At 40.7% G+C, this 17,572-nt stretch overlaps 1 protein-coding gene across 1 annotated transcript in view; it reads left to right on the top strand.

Moving 5' to 3' along the window:
• The window catches only part of LOC109464769 (salivary glue protein Sgs-3-like), a 27,895-nt gene extending 10,500 nt beyond the window's left edge, over positions 1–17,395 (top strand). Inside the window, exons 2-4 of the mRNA XM_019761843.1 lie at positions 15,748–15,927; positions 16,850–17,286; positions 17,381–17,395. Coding sequence (XP_019617402.1) covers positions 15,748–15,927; positions 16,850–17,286; positions 17,381–17,395 — 632 coding nt within the window. The remainder of the gene's footprint in view (positions 1–15,747; positions 15,928–16,849; positions 17,287–17,380) is intronic.
• Positions 17,396–17,572: the final 177 nt, after the last annotated feature.

Genomic DNA, 17,572 nt, shown 5'->3' with positions numbered 1-17,572 from the left:
GCCCGTATCCATACCTTAAGAACAGGTAACCACACCTCACACAGGTAAACTAACACAGGTAACGCCGCGAAGATCGACAGGTAAGCCTCACTTTAAGTCCCCGAGGTTTACTTAAGTACCAGCTTCGCACTCACACACTTTGTAAACACCTGGTCAAGTCTTTTCCCTTCTCAAGACGGTCTGCACCTTAAAACACACCTTAAGATCAGTCCACTTTCTCCTTACAAGCGCTCCCAGGTCGGCATGACCGCTGAAAGTGAAAACTGCCGTGTTAAGCTTTCCTCCTGGGACGGTGGCGAGTTTTCTTTGTTGTGTTCGAGTTTGGCGCTGCGGTGACCAGTACTGGCAGTACCGGTCTGCTGCAGGGTGTGTTGACGCGAGTTGTCAGAGAGATGTACTATAACGGCTGTTCACTCACTCGGAACCGCGCAGGGCCATTATGTACGTAAGGACCTAGCCTCATGTGCAGAAGCCTCTACCAGGCTTGGGGAGGCGGCTGGAAAGAGTAGAAATCGGCCAAATAGAGAGATAAGCATGCCAAGGGAGTTTGTCCGTTGAGAGAACAGTTCGCCGCACCCCAACTGTTCTCTCAACGGACAAACTCCCTTGGCATGATTATCCCTCTATTTGGCCGATTTCTACTCTTTCCAGCCGCCTCCCCGAGCCTGGTAGAGGCTAGAAGTCCCGTGTTAAGGAGAGCCACACCTTGAGCATGTTAGAAAACCCATCACATTGATGGGAAAGAACAGTGGTCCTTCCCGGTGTGAGTGGTTCAAACCTTACAGTCTGCGCTTGAGCAGCATGTAATTACTGTATTACTACCAACCTTCCAGATTTCATAAAGGCATTTGACAGAAACATTTCAAGATATAGAGTCGCCCAGTATATTGATCATTTAAGAAAAAAAAAGGCCATTTCGTATTCGACCAAACGCTACCACTGGAGACAACAGTTGCCGACATATAATTTGATAAAATTTAGATTATAAACTAGAAAGGCCGACATTTGCTTTGGAGCAAATACAGCAATGGCTTCACCACATTTTACGACATGGCAGGGGAAGAATGAGAAACACAAGGGAAAACAATGCTTTACATTGATATAACTATAGTATGAAGTAACATACAACTAAGACTACAACAGTTGGATAGCTATTCCCTACATTATTGGTTAGGATTTTTAATTGCATAATGCAAACTGTTGAAAAAAGAAGCGTTCATGCCCCGCATTCCAATGCTGGAGCAGGAAAGCTTAAAATACCTACCAAAACACTTGAATACAGACCTACTGTCAGTATGGAATGGTTCTGTGCAGGTATTAATTAAGTTAAGCCTGTTAAATTCCAACAGCCAATCAGCAAGGAGAATAGAGGAAAGCTGCATGCCTATTGGTTGATGCCCTGCATTCCATTGTGATGACTCATGCCCAAATGTGGTAACACTGCACACTAACTCAGTAATACATTTGCTATAACACAGCCAAAAAACTCAAATAAAACCATTCTAAAAGCCTGTATCACAAAAATTAAAAAAACGCCTGGGGGTATTTGCCTACTGTACCTCCATACCAAATTTCAGGTCCTTAGGCCCCAAAATGAAGAAGCTGAATCCATTTAAAGAAATGGCAGGAGGAGAAGAAGAAGGAGGAGAATCATGAGAAAAAGCAATATGGTTTCACCACTTTGTGGTGAACCCATAATTACCAGGCTTTTATCACCAATAACGCGGTACATATTGGTCTAGTAGATACGCCTTGTAGTTAAACACTTGAAAACACCCATGTCTACATAGTACGGTGTAATAGTGGTAATACTGAACCCTGAAATTAAACACTTCATTATATGTACCCACTTTGATGTCTTTTGACTGCCGGGTTGTATAATATAAATTACATATTGGTCATAATGTCTTCAGAGGTAGCCTGGGGTTGGTTTAGCGTTCCGTAAAAAAAAAAATCGAAGATTTGAGGTTTTTTTTTTGGGGGGGGGATTTCTTGTTTTATTCATTGTTATGAATTTCTCGGTATGCATTTCTTCGCTGACACACGTAAAAAAAAACAGACGTATAAGATTTTAAATGGGTCACATTTTTCGTACGACCTTGTCAACCGGGACGGGGGGCGATATCGACTTCAGACAACCTTTGAATCTTTGCTGACGTCACCCGTGGGAAAAATCACGTGTCCACAGCATTTGGGTCAGATAGCTGAGGAAGACTGAGTGATTCAGTCGAAAATTTCTGGTGAGTTAAATTTTGAGTTGGAGAAAAGTTTTAGTTTTTCATAATAGGTTGTCTGTTGTCGTTTCTGTTACAGTCTGCCAAAAGTTCTACGACAAAATCAAAATCGTACGAAGACCCACGACAATAAAGTTATCGTCGTTAGGTCGCCGAAAGGTTGCCGAAACGTCGGGGGACAAAGTCCTTCGGTTGTGTACATCTAAGTGAGCGACTTGTATATAAAATCTGTTACGGTATCCAGTCCGGGGGTAACATTGCATCCTATAGGGTGTCCTAATGAATTGGGACTTAGCTAGAACAAACACTTATCCGATAGGGCGATAGTCCCTGAATAGGACTGATAACCCCTGACCTAATTTCGTGGATAGGTAGTAGCCTCTACCAGGCACCGCGGGTCGCTGGAAAAATAGTAGAAACTGGCCGAAATAAAGGGATAGTGAATGAATGAAAGACCTTTATTGTACGTTTGTGCTCTAACAAGCTAAGTACAGGTCATGGGTACAGTCGAACCGCAGGTCACCGTAGAACGCGTTATTCTCTAAGATACGGCGTTTGCCGGGTCACGATTTGACCCCGTTGCATGGGTGTAAACAACTGCCTATATTGTAACAAAAATACCTCAGACCTACACAATGTTTACATTTTTTCACATCTACAGGATTTGCCCAGTGCAACCATGTAGTTATTCCGTGCATTGCAAAATGACAGCGAGCCCTACGGCCTTCCAAAAATTAGCAATTTTTGGTCATTTTATTTGTGCTTGTCTTTTTTTACTATTTAACTGGATCCCGTTATCTAATACCACAGTGTGATAGCCCACTTCTTAACCTTTACACTGATACCAATGACCCCTGGCAAATTTTATGGCAAACGGGTTTGCCCCCAAAAAAACTGTGACGATGCGCACATCGCGGTGGTCAAATTTAGCCCAGTTGTAAGCTACTAACACACACCATCCTGAGTTTCCGCTACATTTTGATACATTTCGCGTAATGTCATAAAATTCGTTTCTTGGTATGAGAAACTGTATGAATGTGGCTACCACATGCAATATAATAAGTGATATGATAACATTCAATTATATACAAAAAGAGGAATTTAATACAAGGTTCTGACCATTCAAAAATCGTCAAATTTGAAGTCAATCGGTTTCGAACTCCTGCGTTCGATCCATGGAACCAAGGCAGCGCGTTCCATTTTTCGCGCCGCCAACAATGTTGCAACTTTCAACCGCTGTTTGCGAAAGTTCATAAAAAGAAGTAATCAAGTTTTTTCATCACAAACAGACTTTCTGAAACCCATTCCAAGTCAGACTTATATCATGAAGACGCTAGAGAAAGTGGGATTCATGTGCAACTATACCAATGTCAGTACATCTGCCCGATGTTTGTATATTTACAGTAACAGGTCATAGTGTCCGATTTCTCCTTCAAAAATTAGGTCATGAAAAATCAACCTGTTGTTGTATTTGTTCATGCCCAAATTCCTTCTCTTCTGTTTTCATCCGTAAAGTGGGTATCGTTTTGAAGCTTACTATTTGGTCGATATTCTTTCACTTTCTTTTTTGTTCTATATAACTTTTAACTGAACATTTTTAAAGGCAAAAAAACTGTAAAGAAATTACACTTTTCTCAAGGTCGAGCTGCAATACACATTGTGCAATTTCAAAACTAAGTACACAGGTGTCAAGCCAACATAATTATATTTCAGCCACATCTTACATTACAGGTGAATTGGTTAGAACTAGTTGCAAAAGCTTGAGATTCGAACAAAAATCGTTGAGAATTCGACTGAATGAGCTCAGCTTACTATCGGTTACTATATTTTAACAACTACAGGATCCCAAAAGAAACAACACACGATAGATGAGGGAGGGTCTATACTTTATTAAACAATACACCAAATCGGCGATGAAATAGGGCAAACGGGTTTGCCCCCCAAAAAACTAAAGGGTACCTGTCTCGAGTGGAATCATCTTCATCATACACGGTCAACTTTGAAACCTCGTTTCTCCAACAAACACCACCGGTAATGTACATCTACGACCTTGAGCGTGACGCCGGCCCTTCTTACATCTCACATTAACGTATGACAAGGAAACCCTTACGCAAAGCGGAGTTACAAGCGAAACAGTAAACAGTAGCAAACTCTCGCGGATTCTCGCGGATCACATTACCTTGGAAAAGAAGCGCGAGATTTAAACGAGATCTTAGAGAGAGCTGCGCAGAACCGATGCGCATAGCGGTCTGCGGTTCGACTGGGTAAACAGGGAAAAAGAATACAGCAATGACACTTACAAACTATACATACTAATGTGATCTACTATTTACAGGTTCAGCTTCTTCTCGTACGAACATATTGAGCTAATGATACATGGTTTGTCAAGTTTCATGAGGAATTTGAATTTTTCTATTCTATCTAAATGCCTAAATATTGGAAAATTATCTATTACATAAGTACATGTATAGATGGAATCCCTCTGATTTCTATAGTATACTAGAGAAGATCCCGGGCCATATAGAAGATCCAATTCGCGACCCACGGGATCTTCTATGGCCAGGGATCTTCTCTGGTATACTATCCCTTTATTTAGGCCAATTTCTACTATTTTTCCAGCGATCCGCGGTGCCTGGTAGAGGCAAGATAGGTAGGTACATGCCCGTAGCCAGAATTTTGAATGGAGAGAGAGTGTGTGTGTGTGTGTGAGGGGGGGGGGGAGTTCTTCCCACTGTTTGATGGACCAGCGACTCGAACCCGGGACCTCTTGGTTCCGAGTCGAGCACTCTGCCGCTGCGCCACACGACCCCACAATATGTGTTGGGTTCTTTTACCTGCACATGTTTGATACAGACACCCCAAGCTCTCCCACGTAGAGATAGGGACCTCATCACCTTTAATTAAAGGGGTATAACGTTACATGGACAGATACACTTACTGTTGACAAGCTGAGTTATTGTAAAACTAATTAGTAAATGTTTGAGCTGTCCAACAACGGTACAAACACCTTAGGCCACTGCAAGTAATTTTTGTGGATGACATCAGCGCGCGCATTAATTTTCGCCTGATATTAAAAAAAAACACAAGAAATTTTGTTGCCTTCTGACAGTGGTCAACATGCCGCAAGTGGGCAAAGATGTCTGTTGCCATGCCGGAAGGTGGATGGCAGATAACTATGAAGAAAGGAGACAAGACTCTGATTTAATGTTTTGTTTTTTACTTTGATGCAGTGATATGTGATGCTGGCTGTGTATATGTGATGTTCCCACTGAATCAAAACCATTTGTACAATGACTGAGTCAAAATTTTAAACTATTGTAGGAACCTTGTTTTTTTCGGCCCACCTTGTTTTTCTTTCGCCCACTCGCATTAGATTTGGAGTCTGCGGAGGATGTCATCCATAAAACTTACATGCTGTGGCCTTAAAACAACCGGCGCGACAAGGATTGTTACATCCGCCAGATTAGCTAATATATAACACAGATATCAGCGTGTCTACAGCATTACAACCATTGTGTAACAACATCCGGATAAAAAACCCATTATAGCAAGTTGTCGTATTGTGTACAAATCTTAAAGCTTACTCAAACATCGCCACATGTACTGTTTAGATATTGTCAAAGCTGTCGGTAGTGACCACAAAAAGTGAACCTTTAATTTAGTATCTATTTGTATCAAACCACAAAGACTGTTGGAATTCTTTACTACATTAAAACAAATATACGTATTGTGTACAAATCTTATAGCTTACTCAAACATTGCCACATGTACTGTTTAGTTATTGTCAAACCTGTCGGGAGTGACCACAAAAAGTGACCCTTTAATTTAGAGGTGGTCACTACTATCCGTTTGTATCAATACACAAAGACTGTTGAAATTCTTTACTACATTAAAAGAATATACGTATTGTGTACAAATCTTAAAGCTTACTCAAACATCGCCACATGTACTGTGTAGTTATGGTCCAACATGTCGATAGTGACCACAAAAAGTGACCCTTTAATTACAGGTGGTCACTAGTATCTGTTTGTATCAAACACAAAGACTGTTAAAATTCTTTACTACATTAAAAGAATATACGTATTGTGTACAAATCTTAAAGCTTACTCAAACATCGCCACATGTACTGTTTAGTTATGGTCAAACCTGTCGGGAGTGACCACAAAAAAGTCACCTTTAATTTAGAGGTAACACTAGTATCCGTTTGTATCAAAACACAAAGACTGTTTAAATTCTTTACTATATTAAAAAAAAAATACGTATTGTGTACAAATCTTAAAGCTTACTCAAAAATCGCCACATGTACTGTTTAGTTACTGTCAAACATGTCGGTAGTGACCACAAAAGGTGACCTTTAATTTAGAGGTAACACTAGTATCCGTTTGTATCAAAGCACAAAGACTGTGGAAATTCTTTACTACATTAAAACAAATATACGTATTGTCTACAAACCTTAAAGCTTACTCAAACATCGCCACATGTACTGTTTAGTTATGGTCAAACATGTCGGGAGTGACCACAAAAAGTGACCTTTTAATTTAGAGGTGGTCACTACTATCCGTTTGTATCAAAACACAAAGACTGTTGAAATTCTTTACTACATTAAAAGAATATACGTATTATGTACAAGCCTTAAAGCTTACTCAAACATCGCCACATGTACTGTGCAGTTATTGTCAAACCTGTGACCACAAAAAAGTGACCCTTTAATTTAGAGGTGGTCACTACTATCCGTTTGTATCAAAACACAAAGACTGTTGGAATTCTTTACTACATTAAAAAATATACGTATTGTGTACAAGCCTTAAAGCTGACTCAAACATCGCTACATGTACTGTGCAGTTATGGTCAAACCTGTCAGAAGTGACCACAAAAAGTGACCCTTTATAATTTAGAGGTGGTCACTACTATCCGTCTGTATTAAACCACAAAGACTGTTGAAATTCTTTACTACATTAAAAGAATATACGTATTGTGTACAAATCTTAAAGCTTACTCAAACATCGCCACATGTACTATTTAGTTATTGTCAAACCTGTCGGGAGTGACCACAAAAAGTGACCCTTTAATTCAAAGGTGGTCAGTAGTATGTGTTTGTATTAAAACACAAAGACAGTTTAAATTCTCTACTACATTAAAACAAATATTCGTATTGTGTACAAACCTTAAAGCTTACTCAAACATCGTCGCCTGTACGTTTAGTTATGTTCAAACTGTCGGTAGTGGCCACAAAGAGTGACCCTTTAATTTAGAGGTGGTCACTAGTATTTGTTTGTATTAAAACACAAAGACTATTGAAATTCTTTACTACATTAAAAATATATATGCATTGTGTACAAGCCTTAAAGCTTACTCAAACATCACCACATGTACTATTTAGTTATTGCCAAACCTGTCGGGAGTGACCACAAAAATGACCCTTTTAGAGGTGGTCACTAATATCCGTTTGTATCAAAACACAAAAAAAGTTGAAATTCTTTACTACATTAAAAGAATACAGTATTATGTACAAGCCTTAAAGCTTACTCAAACATCGCCACATGTACTGTTTAGTTATGGTCAAAACTGTCGGTAGTGACCACAAAAAAAAATGACATTTAATTTAGAGGTGGTCACTACTATCCGTTTGTATTTGAACATATAGACTGTAACAGTTGCAAATTCTTTACTACATTAAAAGAATATACGTATTGTGTACAAACCTTAAAGCTTACTCAAACATCGCCACATGTACTGTGTAGTTATGGTCAAACCTGTCGGTACCGGTAGTGACCACAAAAAGTGACCTTTAATTTAGAGGTGGTCACTAGTATTCCTTTGTATCAAACCACAAAGACTGGAAATTCTTTACTACATTAAAAAAAAAATATATACCTATTGTGTACTTAGTGACCACAAAAAATAATATTTGATTTAAAGGTGGTCACTAGTATGCGTTTGTATTGATATATATATATAGATATTGCTGAAATTATTTACTATATAAAAGAATTAAACCTATAGATATTGCTGAAATTATTTACTATATAAAAGAATTAAACCTATATGGAAACAATTTTTAAGCTTTTGTCAACATCACAACATTGCCGTCTGAATCTAGGCTCAGAAATCCACTCAGCCTTTGCTCTTATTCCATTAAAACCCAGCTCTAAAGCTCGACCATTGTGAGCTAGTCCTACGATGTGTGGTAAGCTTTACCCCCCTTTCTTGTTGGCGCTTTCCCCACTTAGGCATCACAATGGAGCAGCTTTAGTAGCATTTGTTTGGACAAGAGCTAACACAGACCCTGACTCGTAATGTAGACAGAAAATCCATGGGAAAAAGCACAAGAATTGGCCCTGTGGATATAGAAGCCCTGCTATACATACAGGTCTAGGATAAGGCCACACCGTCTTTATTTTATGGATGACATCCTCTGAAGACCCCCAAACTAGTGCGCGCGGGCGAATAAAAAATTCCGGCCAAAAATAAAAATGCTACTAAACCACAGGAATATAAAGCTCAGGTATTGTGAATTTACGGCAGTACATAGCGACGTATACAACAAGCCGGCACTTGCTGGCTTTTTGTCAAATTTATAAATTGGCACTGTACGTATGTACTGAGTTCTATAGTAGTCGTGGAGCTTCGGTAGCCTGGGTGCCCGTATTGTTGCTAACTACCATGGACTACCCGGGCCTAGTGCCAGGCCAGAGCCTCGGTGGACGTGATTTTTTTTTAGAACAGGCGAAAATCAATGCGCGCGCGGATGTCATCCATAAAATTAAGGCGGTGTGGCCTAACTAAAATGTGTGGTACAACAAGTATAGTGGGAAAAGTGTGGGAATAGGGCATGTGAAAGGGTTAGAGGGAAACACTTAGAGTTAAAGGACAAACTGATCGGACAAAGAGAAGGCCACTTTCCGATCGGTATTGGTTGACAAAGTCAACAGGTACGGTGTTTTCAAATGCAACCTGATGCTTAACCCGGTCTAAATGGCATGTAGGTGTATGGGGGGGGGGGGGGGAGGTAGTCGGTAAAATGGTATGGAAAATAAGTTTTCGCAAATCAGCTTAAGGCATTATGATTATGTATCTATCTATCTATATGTATTAGTCAAAATCTATCTATCTATCAATCAAAATCTATCTATCTATCTATCTATCTATCTATCTATCTATCTATCTATCTATCTATCTATCTATCTATCTATATCTATCAAAATCTATCTATCTACATGTATCTATCTATCTACATGTATCTATCTATCTACATGTATCTATTTATCTATCTATCTATTAGTAAATCTTTCTATCAAAATGTATCAAAATCTATCTATCTATCCATCCATCTATCTATCTATCTATCTATCTATCTATCTATCTATATCTATCTATCTATCTATCTATCTATCTATCTATATCTATCTATCTATCTATCTATCTATCTATCTATCTATCTATCTATCTATCTACCTATCTATCTATCTATCTATATATATATATATCAAAATCTATCTATCAAAATCTATCTATCCATCTATCTATCCATCTATCTATCTATATCTATGCTACAAGTATCTATCTATAGTATCTATCTATCTATTCATCTATCTATCTATATCTATATCTATATATCTATCTATATCTATACATCTATCCATCCATCCATCCATCCATCTATATATCTATATCTCGCTCTCCCTCGCTTTCTTTCTATCTTTCTCTCTCTCTATATATATATATATTTATATATATATATATGGTATTATATGCATTTTCAGATATTATAAGAGCATCCTTTGCGAACATGTAATAATCTTTCTGCTAGATATTCTTCCTATTTTGGTCATAACTGATCAAAATGCATGTTCGCTCGCTTTTGTAAGTGACTCTGCGAGGGAAGAAGAGAGAGAAAGCTCCGACAACACGACTAAACCTGCAGCTTTTGTTCTCAGACGCCTGCTAGAGCTGACCTTTCCAACTCCTACGCCTCGAATCCGCCGAGGCGAATTTGCGGCTTTGTTTACAACGTGATCGACAAGCACCATTCGAATATGATCCTTGATAAGGCCACAGCAAGTGATTTTTATGGATGACATCAGCGCGCGCAATAGGTTTCGCCTGATTTTGGAAAAAAAGAAGAAATTTTGTTGTTAAGTTATTGTCAATCCTGCCGGTAGTGACCACAATAAGCGACCATTTGATTTAAAAGTGGTGACTATCATGCATTTGTATTAAAACAGAAAGATATTGTTGAAATTCTTTATCATATAAAAAGAATTAAACCTATATGGAAACAATTTTTAAGCTTTTGTCAACATCACAACATTGCCGTCTGAATCCAGGCTCAGATTCCACTCAGCCTTTGCTCGTATTCCATTAAAACCCAGCTCTAAAGCTCGCTCATTGTGAACTAGTTCCAAGAATTTGGATGAGTTTTTATTCTAAGCAAGGCCATGTTGATTTGATTATATGGATGACATCCTCTGGGAACCCCAAAACTGATGCGCGCGTGCGAATAAAAAAAAGTTTTGCAAAAAAAAAAGTTGCTTTCACTATGAAATCTACGTGGTCATGAAGGTTGAACAAATGGCACAGAATATGTTATGGCGAATAATCTACTCTTCGAATTCATTTCTTTACATTTTTGTCTTTTTTCGTTTGATTTTGGCATTCTACGACATTGGTATAGTTTTTACTTATTTTTTTGTAACTTACGGTATATTTTAGCTCATTTTGCAACTGTTTTGTACGATTTACAGTATGGTTGAAAACTTTTTTTTTGGAAACGGCCGAAAATTCATGCGCGCGCGGATGTCATCCATATAATCAAATCAACATGGCCTAAGCAACGCTCGAGTCAGAAACCTCCCAACGCGCTATGTCAGAGATCGTACTTGAACCCGGCGATATTTCTCGCAGCTGAAGAAAGAGTCCAGCTTGTCAATTCGTTCACGCGCCTCGCTCTTACCAAGGGGACCTCAAGTCTTGCTCCTGATCCTTAAACTCAAACAATATGTCTTGACCTTGCCATTGACGAAGGTCAAGTAGGAAAAAACGTTTCCACATCAACAACAGATGGGGAAAATAGAGAAGGACATTGGCGGAGAGTTCGTTTCAAAATATCCCCCGAAGTTTGGATTGTAGTTCGTTCAACTTCAAGAAAGATTTATGGATGTGTTAAACTTGGGGTTATTTTGAGGCCAGTTTTTTTTTTAAGTTTTAAAAGATGAAAGAATCTCCGTTCTGGGCATGCGCAGCAAAGCATTGAAGGCCACAGATAGTTTAGTAACCTGTGAGAACGTTGTAGACATTTTTTTATTCTGTTAGGAAGTTTAGCTGGTGTGTTTTTCACACAGATTTTATAATTTCTGATATCTAGTAGGTCTTTTTTTATTTTTATTTATTTAGTGAAATACAGTGCAATACACGCGGAACAGAGGCAGCTGTTGCTGGTGTTGTGTCCCGCACATAGAAACGAATACTGGACAGACAATACTCATTTTCGCCGTGTAAAGTGCCTTCCCAAGGGCACAAGATCGGTAGCATGTCAGGACTCGAACCCGGGACCTCTTGATTCCGAGTCGCGCACGCTGCCGTTGCGCCACACGACCCCACCTTGAGTAACGTTACTTGAATTTAAAAAAAAATAATTTCCAACATGTAATCACAAGACGTGGTGACGGCACACTCAAGTTTTTCAAACTTATATTAATTTGAGACCCCTAGTACTCGTTCGTTGCACTGCGACAGTTCATATGTTTTTCTATGATCAGCATAATCTTGTACGTGGTGTTAGCCTCCTGTGCAGGCTCCGGGGCGGGTGGGAATTTTGATACAGCATTTTGAAGAGTTTCTAACGCGTTATTTTGATAGCCGGCCATCCTACAAGAGGGCCTGCAAGCCCTTTTTCGTAAGGCGTAATCAGGCCGTTTTAGACTTCGTAATTCGTAGGCAGCCTCCGCAAAATTCAACGTAATTCGTAATTGGACATTAGCCGCAAATCGTAAAGTCGTAATCAGCTCTGAGACTTTAACGTAATTCGTAATAGGCGGCGAAATTTTGCGTAATTCGTAATCACTACCCCCCCCCCCCCCCCCCTTGCAGGCCCTCCTACAACCAGCCGCCGAGAGAAGGTTCCATTACACTCACGGAGCCTGCTTTCTTTCGGCAACAAAAAGCAATGGGTCGAATGGAACCAGCGTTTTAAAAACTCTTCAAAACGCTGTATCAAAATTCCCACCCGCCCCGGAGCCTGCACAGGAGGCTATGTGGTGTGGATGTTGGATCTAGGTGTTATAACCACTGAACCTAGTACGTATACGACCTGTACAAGGCTAAGGCACTACCTTTTTTTATTTTATTTTTTCCAACATGTAATCACCAGACGTGGTGACGACACACTCAAGTTTTTTCAACTTATATTAATGCCGCCACCAACACAGGGGACAAATACATGACATGCAGGACAATACTCATTTACACCTGAGCTAAGTGAGGAAAGTCGTGTAAAGTGCCTTTCCCAAGGGCACAAGATCGGTGGCATGTCAGGACTCGAACCTGGGACCTCTTGATTCCGAGTCGCGCACGCTGCCGTTGCGCCACACGACCCCACCTTGAGTAACGTTACTTGAATTTGAGTACTCGTACTCGTTCTTTGCACTGCGTCAGTTAATATGTTTTTCTATGAACAGCATAATCTTGTATGTGTTGTGGGCGGTGGATATAGTCTTTAGGTGTCAAAAACACTGAACCTAGCACGTATACGTATAATACGGCCTGTATAACGCTACAACACTACCATTACCTCATACTCATACCTTATTGACAGTGCATAGTGGCAAGTTCTTTCTACCTACAACTATTGCTATGTGAACGTCACAAAGTTTATAATCGGCCAGGTTGCAGTATAATCCTTTGTACATTCCTGTCAGAAGAGCGCATACCCCCTAGGACACGGATGCTTATGGATGTTTGGACCCAAAATAGGGAACCAATAACTTCAGCAAACGTGACTTCCTTGTGACACAAGTACTCGAGGTCTTCCCAAGTACAGTCAGGGCATTGTCTTCTGAGGTTTCTACCTGCAGAAATGCCTTTTTCTTAGTCACGCATGTCAAATACTTGGAAGGAAGCTCGCACAAAAGGCACGGTGGGCTATGGAAGTCATCCGACCTTGAAGAAAGCGATTGAATAGCTCTAGAGGGGCGGAAACCTTTTGTGTTTGCCTGTACAGCTCGGCGTACAAAGTTAAACATAACGTTATAACGTTGGAATTTCTGTTTACGTGAATAACGAGGTGTCCGTTTTTCGAGGGCAAAGACAGTCTGCATAGCGCGCTTTTGTAGAGACTAGCTAGGGACACAGGCAACATAGCCTCCGCAGCTGAGGCTTATACAACTGGGGGTTTGGTGGTCTTTGGCTGTTTTCTGATCAGCCCAGTTAAAAAATGGCGGTAATTCAACCACAGGCCGGCTATGCTGTCTATATGTGGTCAGAAAATAGCACATAAAAGCTCCCAAAGACCCTGAAGACCCCCCAAACCCCCAGTAATTTGGCATGCTATGGAGGCCACAGGCAACATCCCTTTTCCTAACCTAAATTTGTTAGAGTTAAAGAATACGTCAAGCAATGGACATGGTATGTACTACCATAACTGTCGTAGTTGACTAAGCAACGTTATCTGCCTAGCCTCAATAGCATGACATGAAAAGGGCTTGTCAGGACAGGAAAATAGCCTCCTGTGCAGGCCCCGCGGCGGTGGGGAAGAGTTTTTAACGCATTATTTTGATATAGCCGGCCATCCTACATAGCCGCCAAGAGAATGGACCCTTCTCTCGGTGGCTATGTAGGATGGCCGGCTATATTAAAATAATGCGTTAAAAACTCTTCCCCACCGCCGCGGGGCCTGCACAGGAGGCTAATACTAGTAACAGGAAACGGGCTTGTCAGGACAGGAAAAGGGCTTGTCGTAACCACAGGTATTTAGGTCGTATGAATATTGAGGTATGTCGTGTCCTTGTGGTAAAATTGTTGGGTCACGATTCCACTGCGGGTGACTCGTGATCATGAAAAGACTATGTATTTGCGGGCCAATTTCAAAAGTCACATAGGATGTGGTTATAATATGATTACTCACATGGCGATTTATGCACTATGACGTTGTAACGGAGCCATCTGTCGAAGTTTGTAGGTACTGCATGCTGATACGCTGCTAAAAGACTGTGTATGTGCGGGACAATTTCAGAGGCCATACAGGATGTGGCTATAATATGATGAATCACATGGCGATTTATGCACTAAGACGTTGTAACGGAGCCATCTTTCGAAGTTTGTAGGTACTGCAGGCTGATACGCTGCTAAAAGACTGTGTATGTGCGGGACAATTCAGAAGCCACACAAGATGTGACTGTAATATTATGAATCACACGACGATTTATGCACTACTATACGGCGTTGTAACGGAGCCATCTTTCGAAGTTTGTAGGTACTGCAGGCTGATACGCTGCTAAAATACTGTGTACGTGCGGGCCAATTTCAGAAGCCACACAGGTTGTGGCTATAATATGATGAATCACAAGACGATTTATGCACTAAGACGTTGTAACAGAGCCATCTTACGAAATTTGTAGGTACTGCAGGCTGATACTTTTGAGCGAACCGGTTGTCCACCTTAGGCCATGTTGATTTGATTATATGGATGACATCCGCGCGCGCATGAATTTTCGGCCGTTTCCAAACAAAAAAAAGTTTTCAACCATACTGTAAATCGTGCAAAACAGTTGCTAAATGAGCAAAAATACACCATAAGTTGCAAGGAAACATTTAGAAACGATACCAATGTCGTAGAATGCCAAAATCAAAGGAAAAAAGACAAAAATGTAAAGAAATGAATTCGAAGAGTAGATTATTCGCCATAACATATTCTGTGCCATTTGTTCAACCTTCATGACCACGTAGATTTCATAATGAAACCAACTTTTTTGGGGGGGCCAAAACTTTTTTTTTTTTAATATTCGCACGCTCGCATCCGTTTTGGGGTTCCCTGAGGATGTCATCCATATGATCAAATCAACATGGCCTTAGATCATCTACAAAGCTTAAACTTTGAAGACACAAAGAGATTATACTTTGAAATCAATCACTGCAAAATGTGTGTCTGGCGACTGAAGTGAAAAGAAAGAGAATTTTCTTCTATAAAAATATCAGAACTAGAAAGGTAACATTTGCAAGGCAAACGCATACTGTTTACCTTGAAGTTCGCATATGATCTGCCCTGTTAATTCTTACTCAAACACATTCATATACAGTGTATATGGTTAGACAGGAGTCTAAATCCCTCCTGCTATAAACTTGCAACATGATATAACCCGACACTAGTTACCATGGTGATAGACGTCTGGCTCAGGTCATCAACCTTATATGTTTGGAGAAGAAGAGAAACAAATAGAAGAAACATCAGACCCAAAACAATACGTTTTCCTTCTGCGAAGTTAACACACAGTCTATTCGACTCTTTCCGTCACCACAGATACAACAAGAACGGCAAATGGCGTCTCCATGACAACGACCAATGACGTCACGACACTCAAAACGACAGAGCAGGCCTCGTCATCAGTTCCAACCACGGATTCCTTGACGTCAGCAGCGGGGAATATGACGTCAGACACGACGAACACGACAAATCAGATGACGTCACCAATGACTCCTGGTATGTCAAACCTTCCATTTTCTTGTAATGAAGATAATGTTACACACGAATATCTACTGAGTTAAGTAAAGGTCAAATCAAAAGAACAGATACATCTATACATCATCAAGGTAGCACGAGAACTTAAAATGTAAAAGCTAAAAAGTTTTTGGCCAGAAATTACATTATGTAGCAGGTGGCAGGACAGATTTGGAGGGGCTTGATATCATATATATATATGAATGTGTTTGTGTAAGAATGAACAGGGCAGTTTGTTAGACTAGACCTCTCTCATTCCAGAGTATTTTCAATCCTGTTAAGGAGCCCCTTCCTTGAGTGGCTCCATTCTCGTAATAGTCTGACAGTTTTTGGCCATGTTGGGCCCAGATGTTGCTCTTGACTGTCCTTCTATTTTAAGGGCTAGACCATGTGAAGGTAAACGTTGTGCATTTGTACCATCCGGATTTTGAAAATTAAAATGATTTTTCGAGCGTAGCGGAGCCAAAACCTGGATTGTACCTTGAGGCTAACGCATTTGCCCTTTCTAGCATCACCTTGTTCTGTCACCAGATCTGACCATGGTTGTCATGTATGACTTAGATGTTGCACTAGGCTGTCCCTCTATCTCGTACAGGGCTAGACCATGTAAAGATAGCAAGTCGGCAGAACGTACTGCGCCTGTAAGAAACCCCCATATTTCACGGTTTTCGTTGGATTTTTGGTCAACGTTGCATCTGATCTTTGCCTCTGGCAGATGATATTTTCTCCGACATAACATTTAGAAACTACAAACCTTATATGCGCGAATACGACTTATATGAGATGTTTTGTCCAAAGTGCTATGCACAATGTATTACGGTTTCGCGTAGATGTAGTACGTTTTGTCCGACGTGCTTGTAAAAATAAATGTTACTTTTTCTAACGTCACACATTGTTCTTTCAGCAGACGTCCCCACAGCCGTCATGACGACAACGCCGCTCCTGACCACCACCATCCTGCTGACGACAAACGACACAGCGACGGCAGACGGCACGACACCAACGTCCAATGCGAGTATGGCAACCCCTGGGAACGAGACGGATGCCATGGTAACCACTGTTTCCATGGTAACGACACCTAGTCCCATGAACACGACACATGATATGGTTAATTCGACAGTCAATGGCGGGGACATGGCGTCTACCGTACAGCCTACTACAAATGATGCCACTACATCAACGACAACCACAGAGAAACCGACCACAGCTACAATGATGGCCACAACGCCGATGGTTACGTCAACCCCAGAAGTGATGACAACACAACAAACGTCGAGTAATCCCGTCATGACGTCGACAGCAATGGCTGACACGTCCACTGAAATGATGACGACAACGCTAGTGGGTACGTCATCGCCAGAAGTGATGACAACGACGCAAACGTCAAATAATTCAGTCATGACGTCGACAGCAATGGATGAAACGCCTACTGCAGAGGCAACGTCGATAGAAATGGCTTTAACGACGGAAGCGCCTACCACAATTGCGCCAATGACGAATGCAACGGAAGAGATGATGACAACAACAGAATTGATGACGACAACATCGGAGAACACGAGTACCACAGAAATGATGACGAACATGACCACATCAAAAATAATGACGACAACAGCGGCTACGACCACAG

The sequence above is a fragment of the Branchiostoma belcheri genome, unplaced genomic scaffold (genome assembly GCF_001625305.1).
Source record: "Branchiostoma belcheri isolate BF01 breed outbred unplaced genomic scaffold, Haploidv18h27 scaffold140, whole genome shotgun sequence".
Classification (NCBI taxonomy): Eukaryota; Metazoa; Chordata; class Leptocardii; order Amphioxiformes; family Branchiostomatidae; genus Branchiostoma; species Branchiostoma belcheri.
The sequence above is the reverse complement of the archived record's forward strand: the minus strand, read 5'-3'. Positions and strand labels throughout refer to the sequence as shown.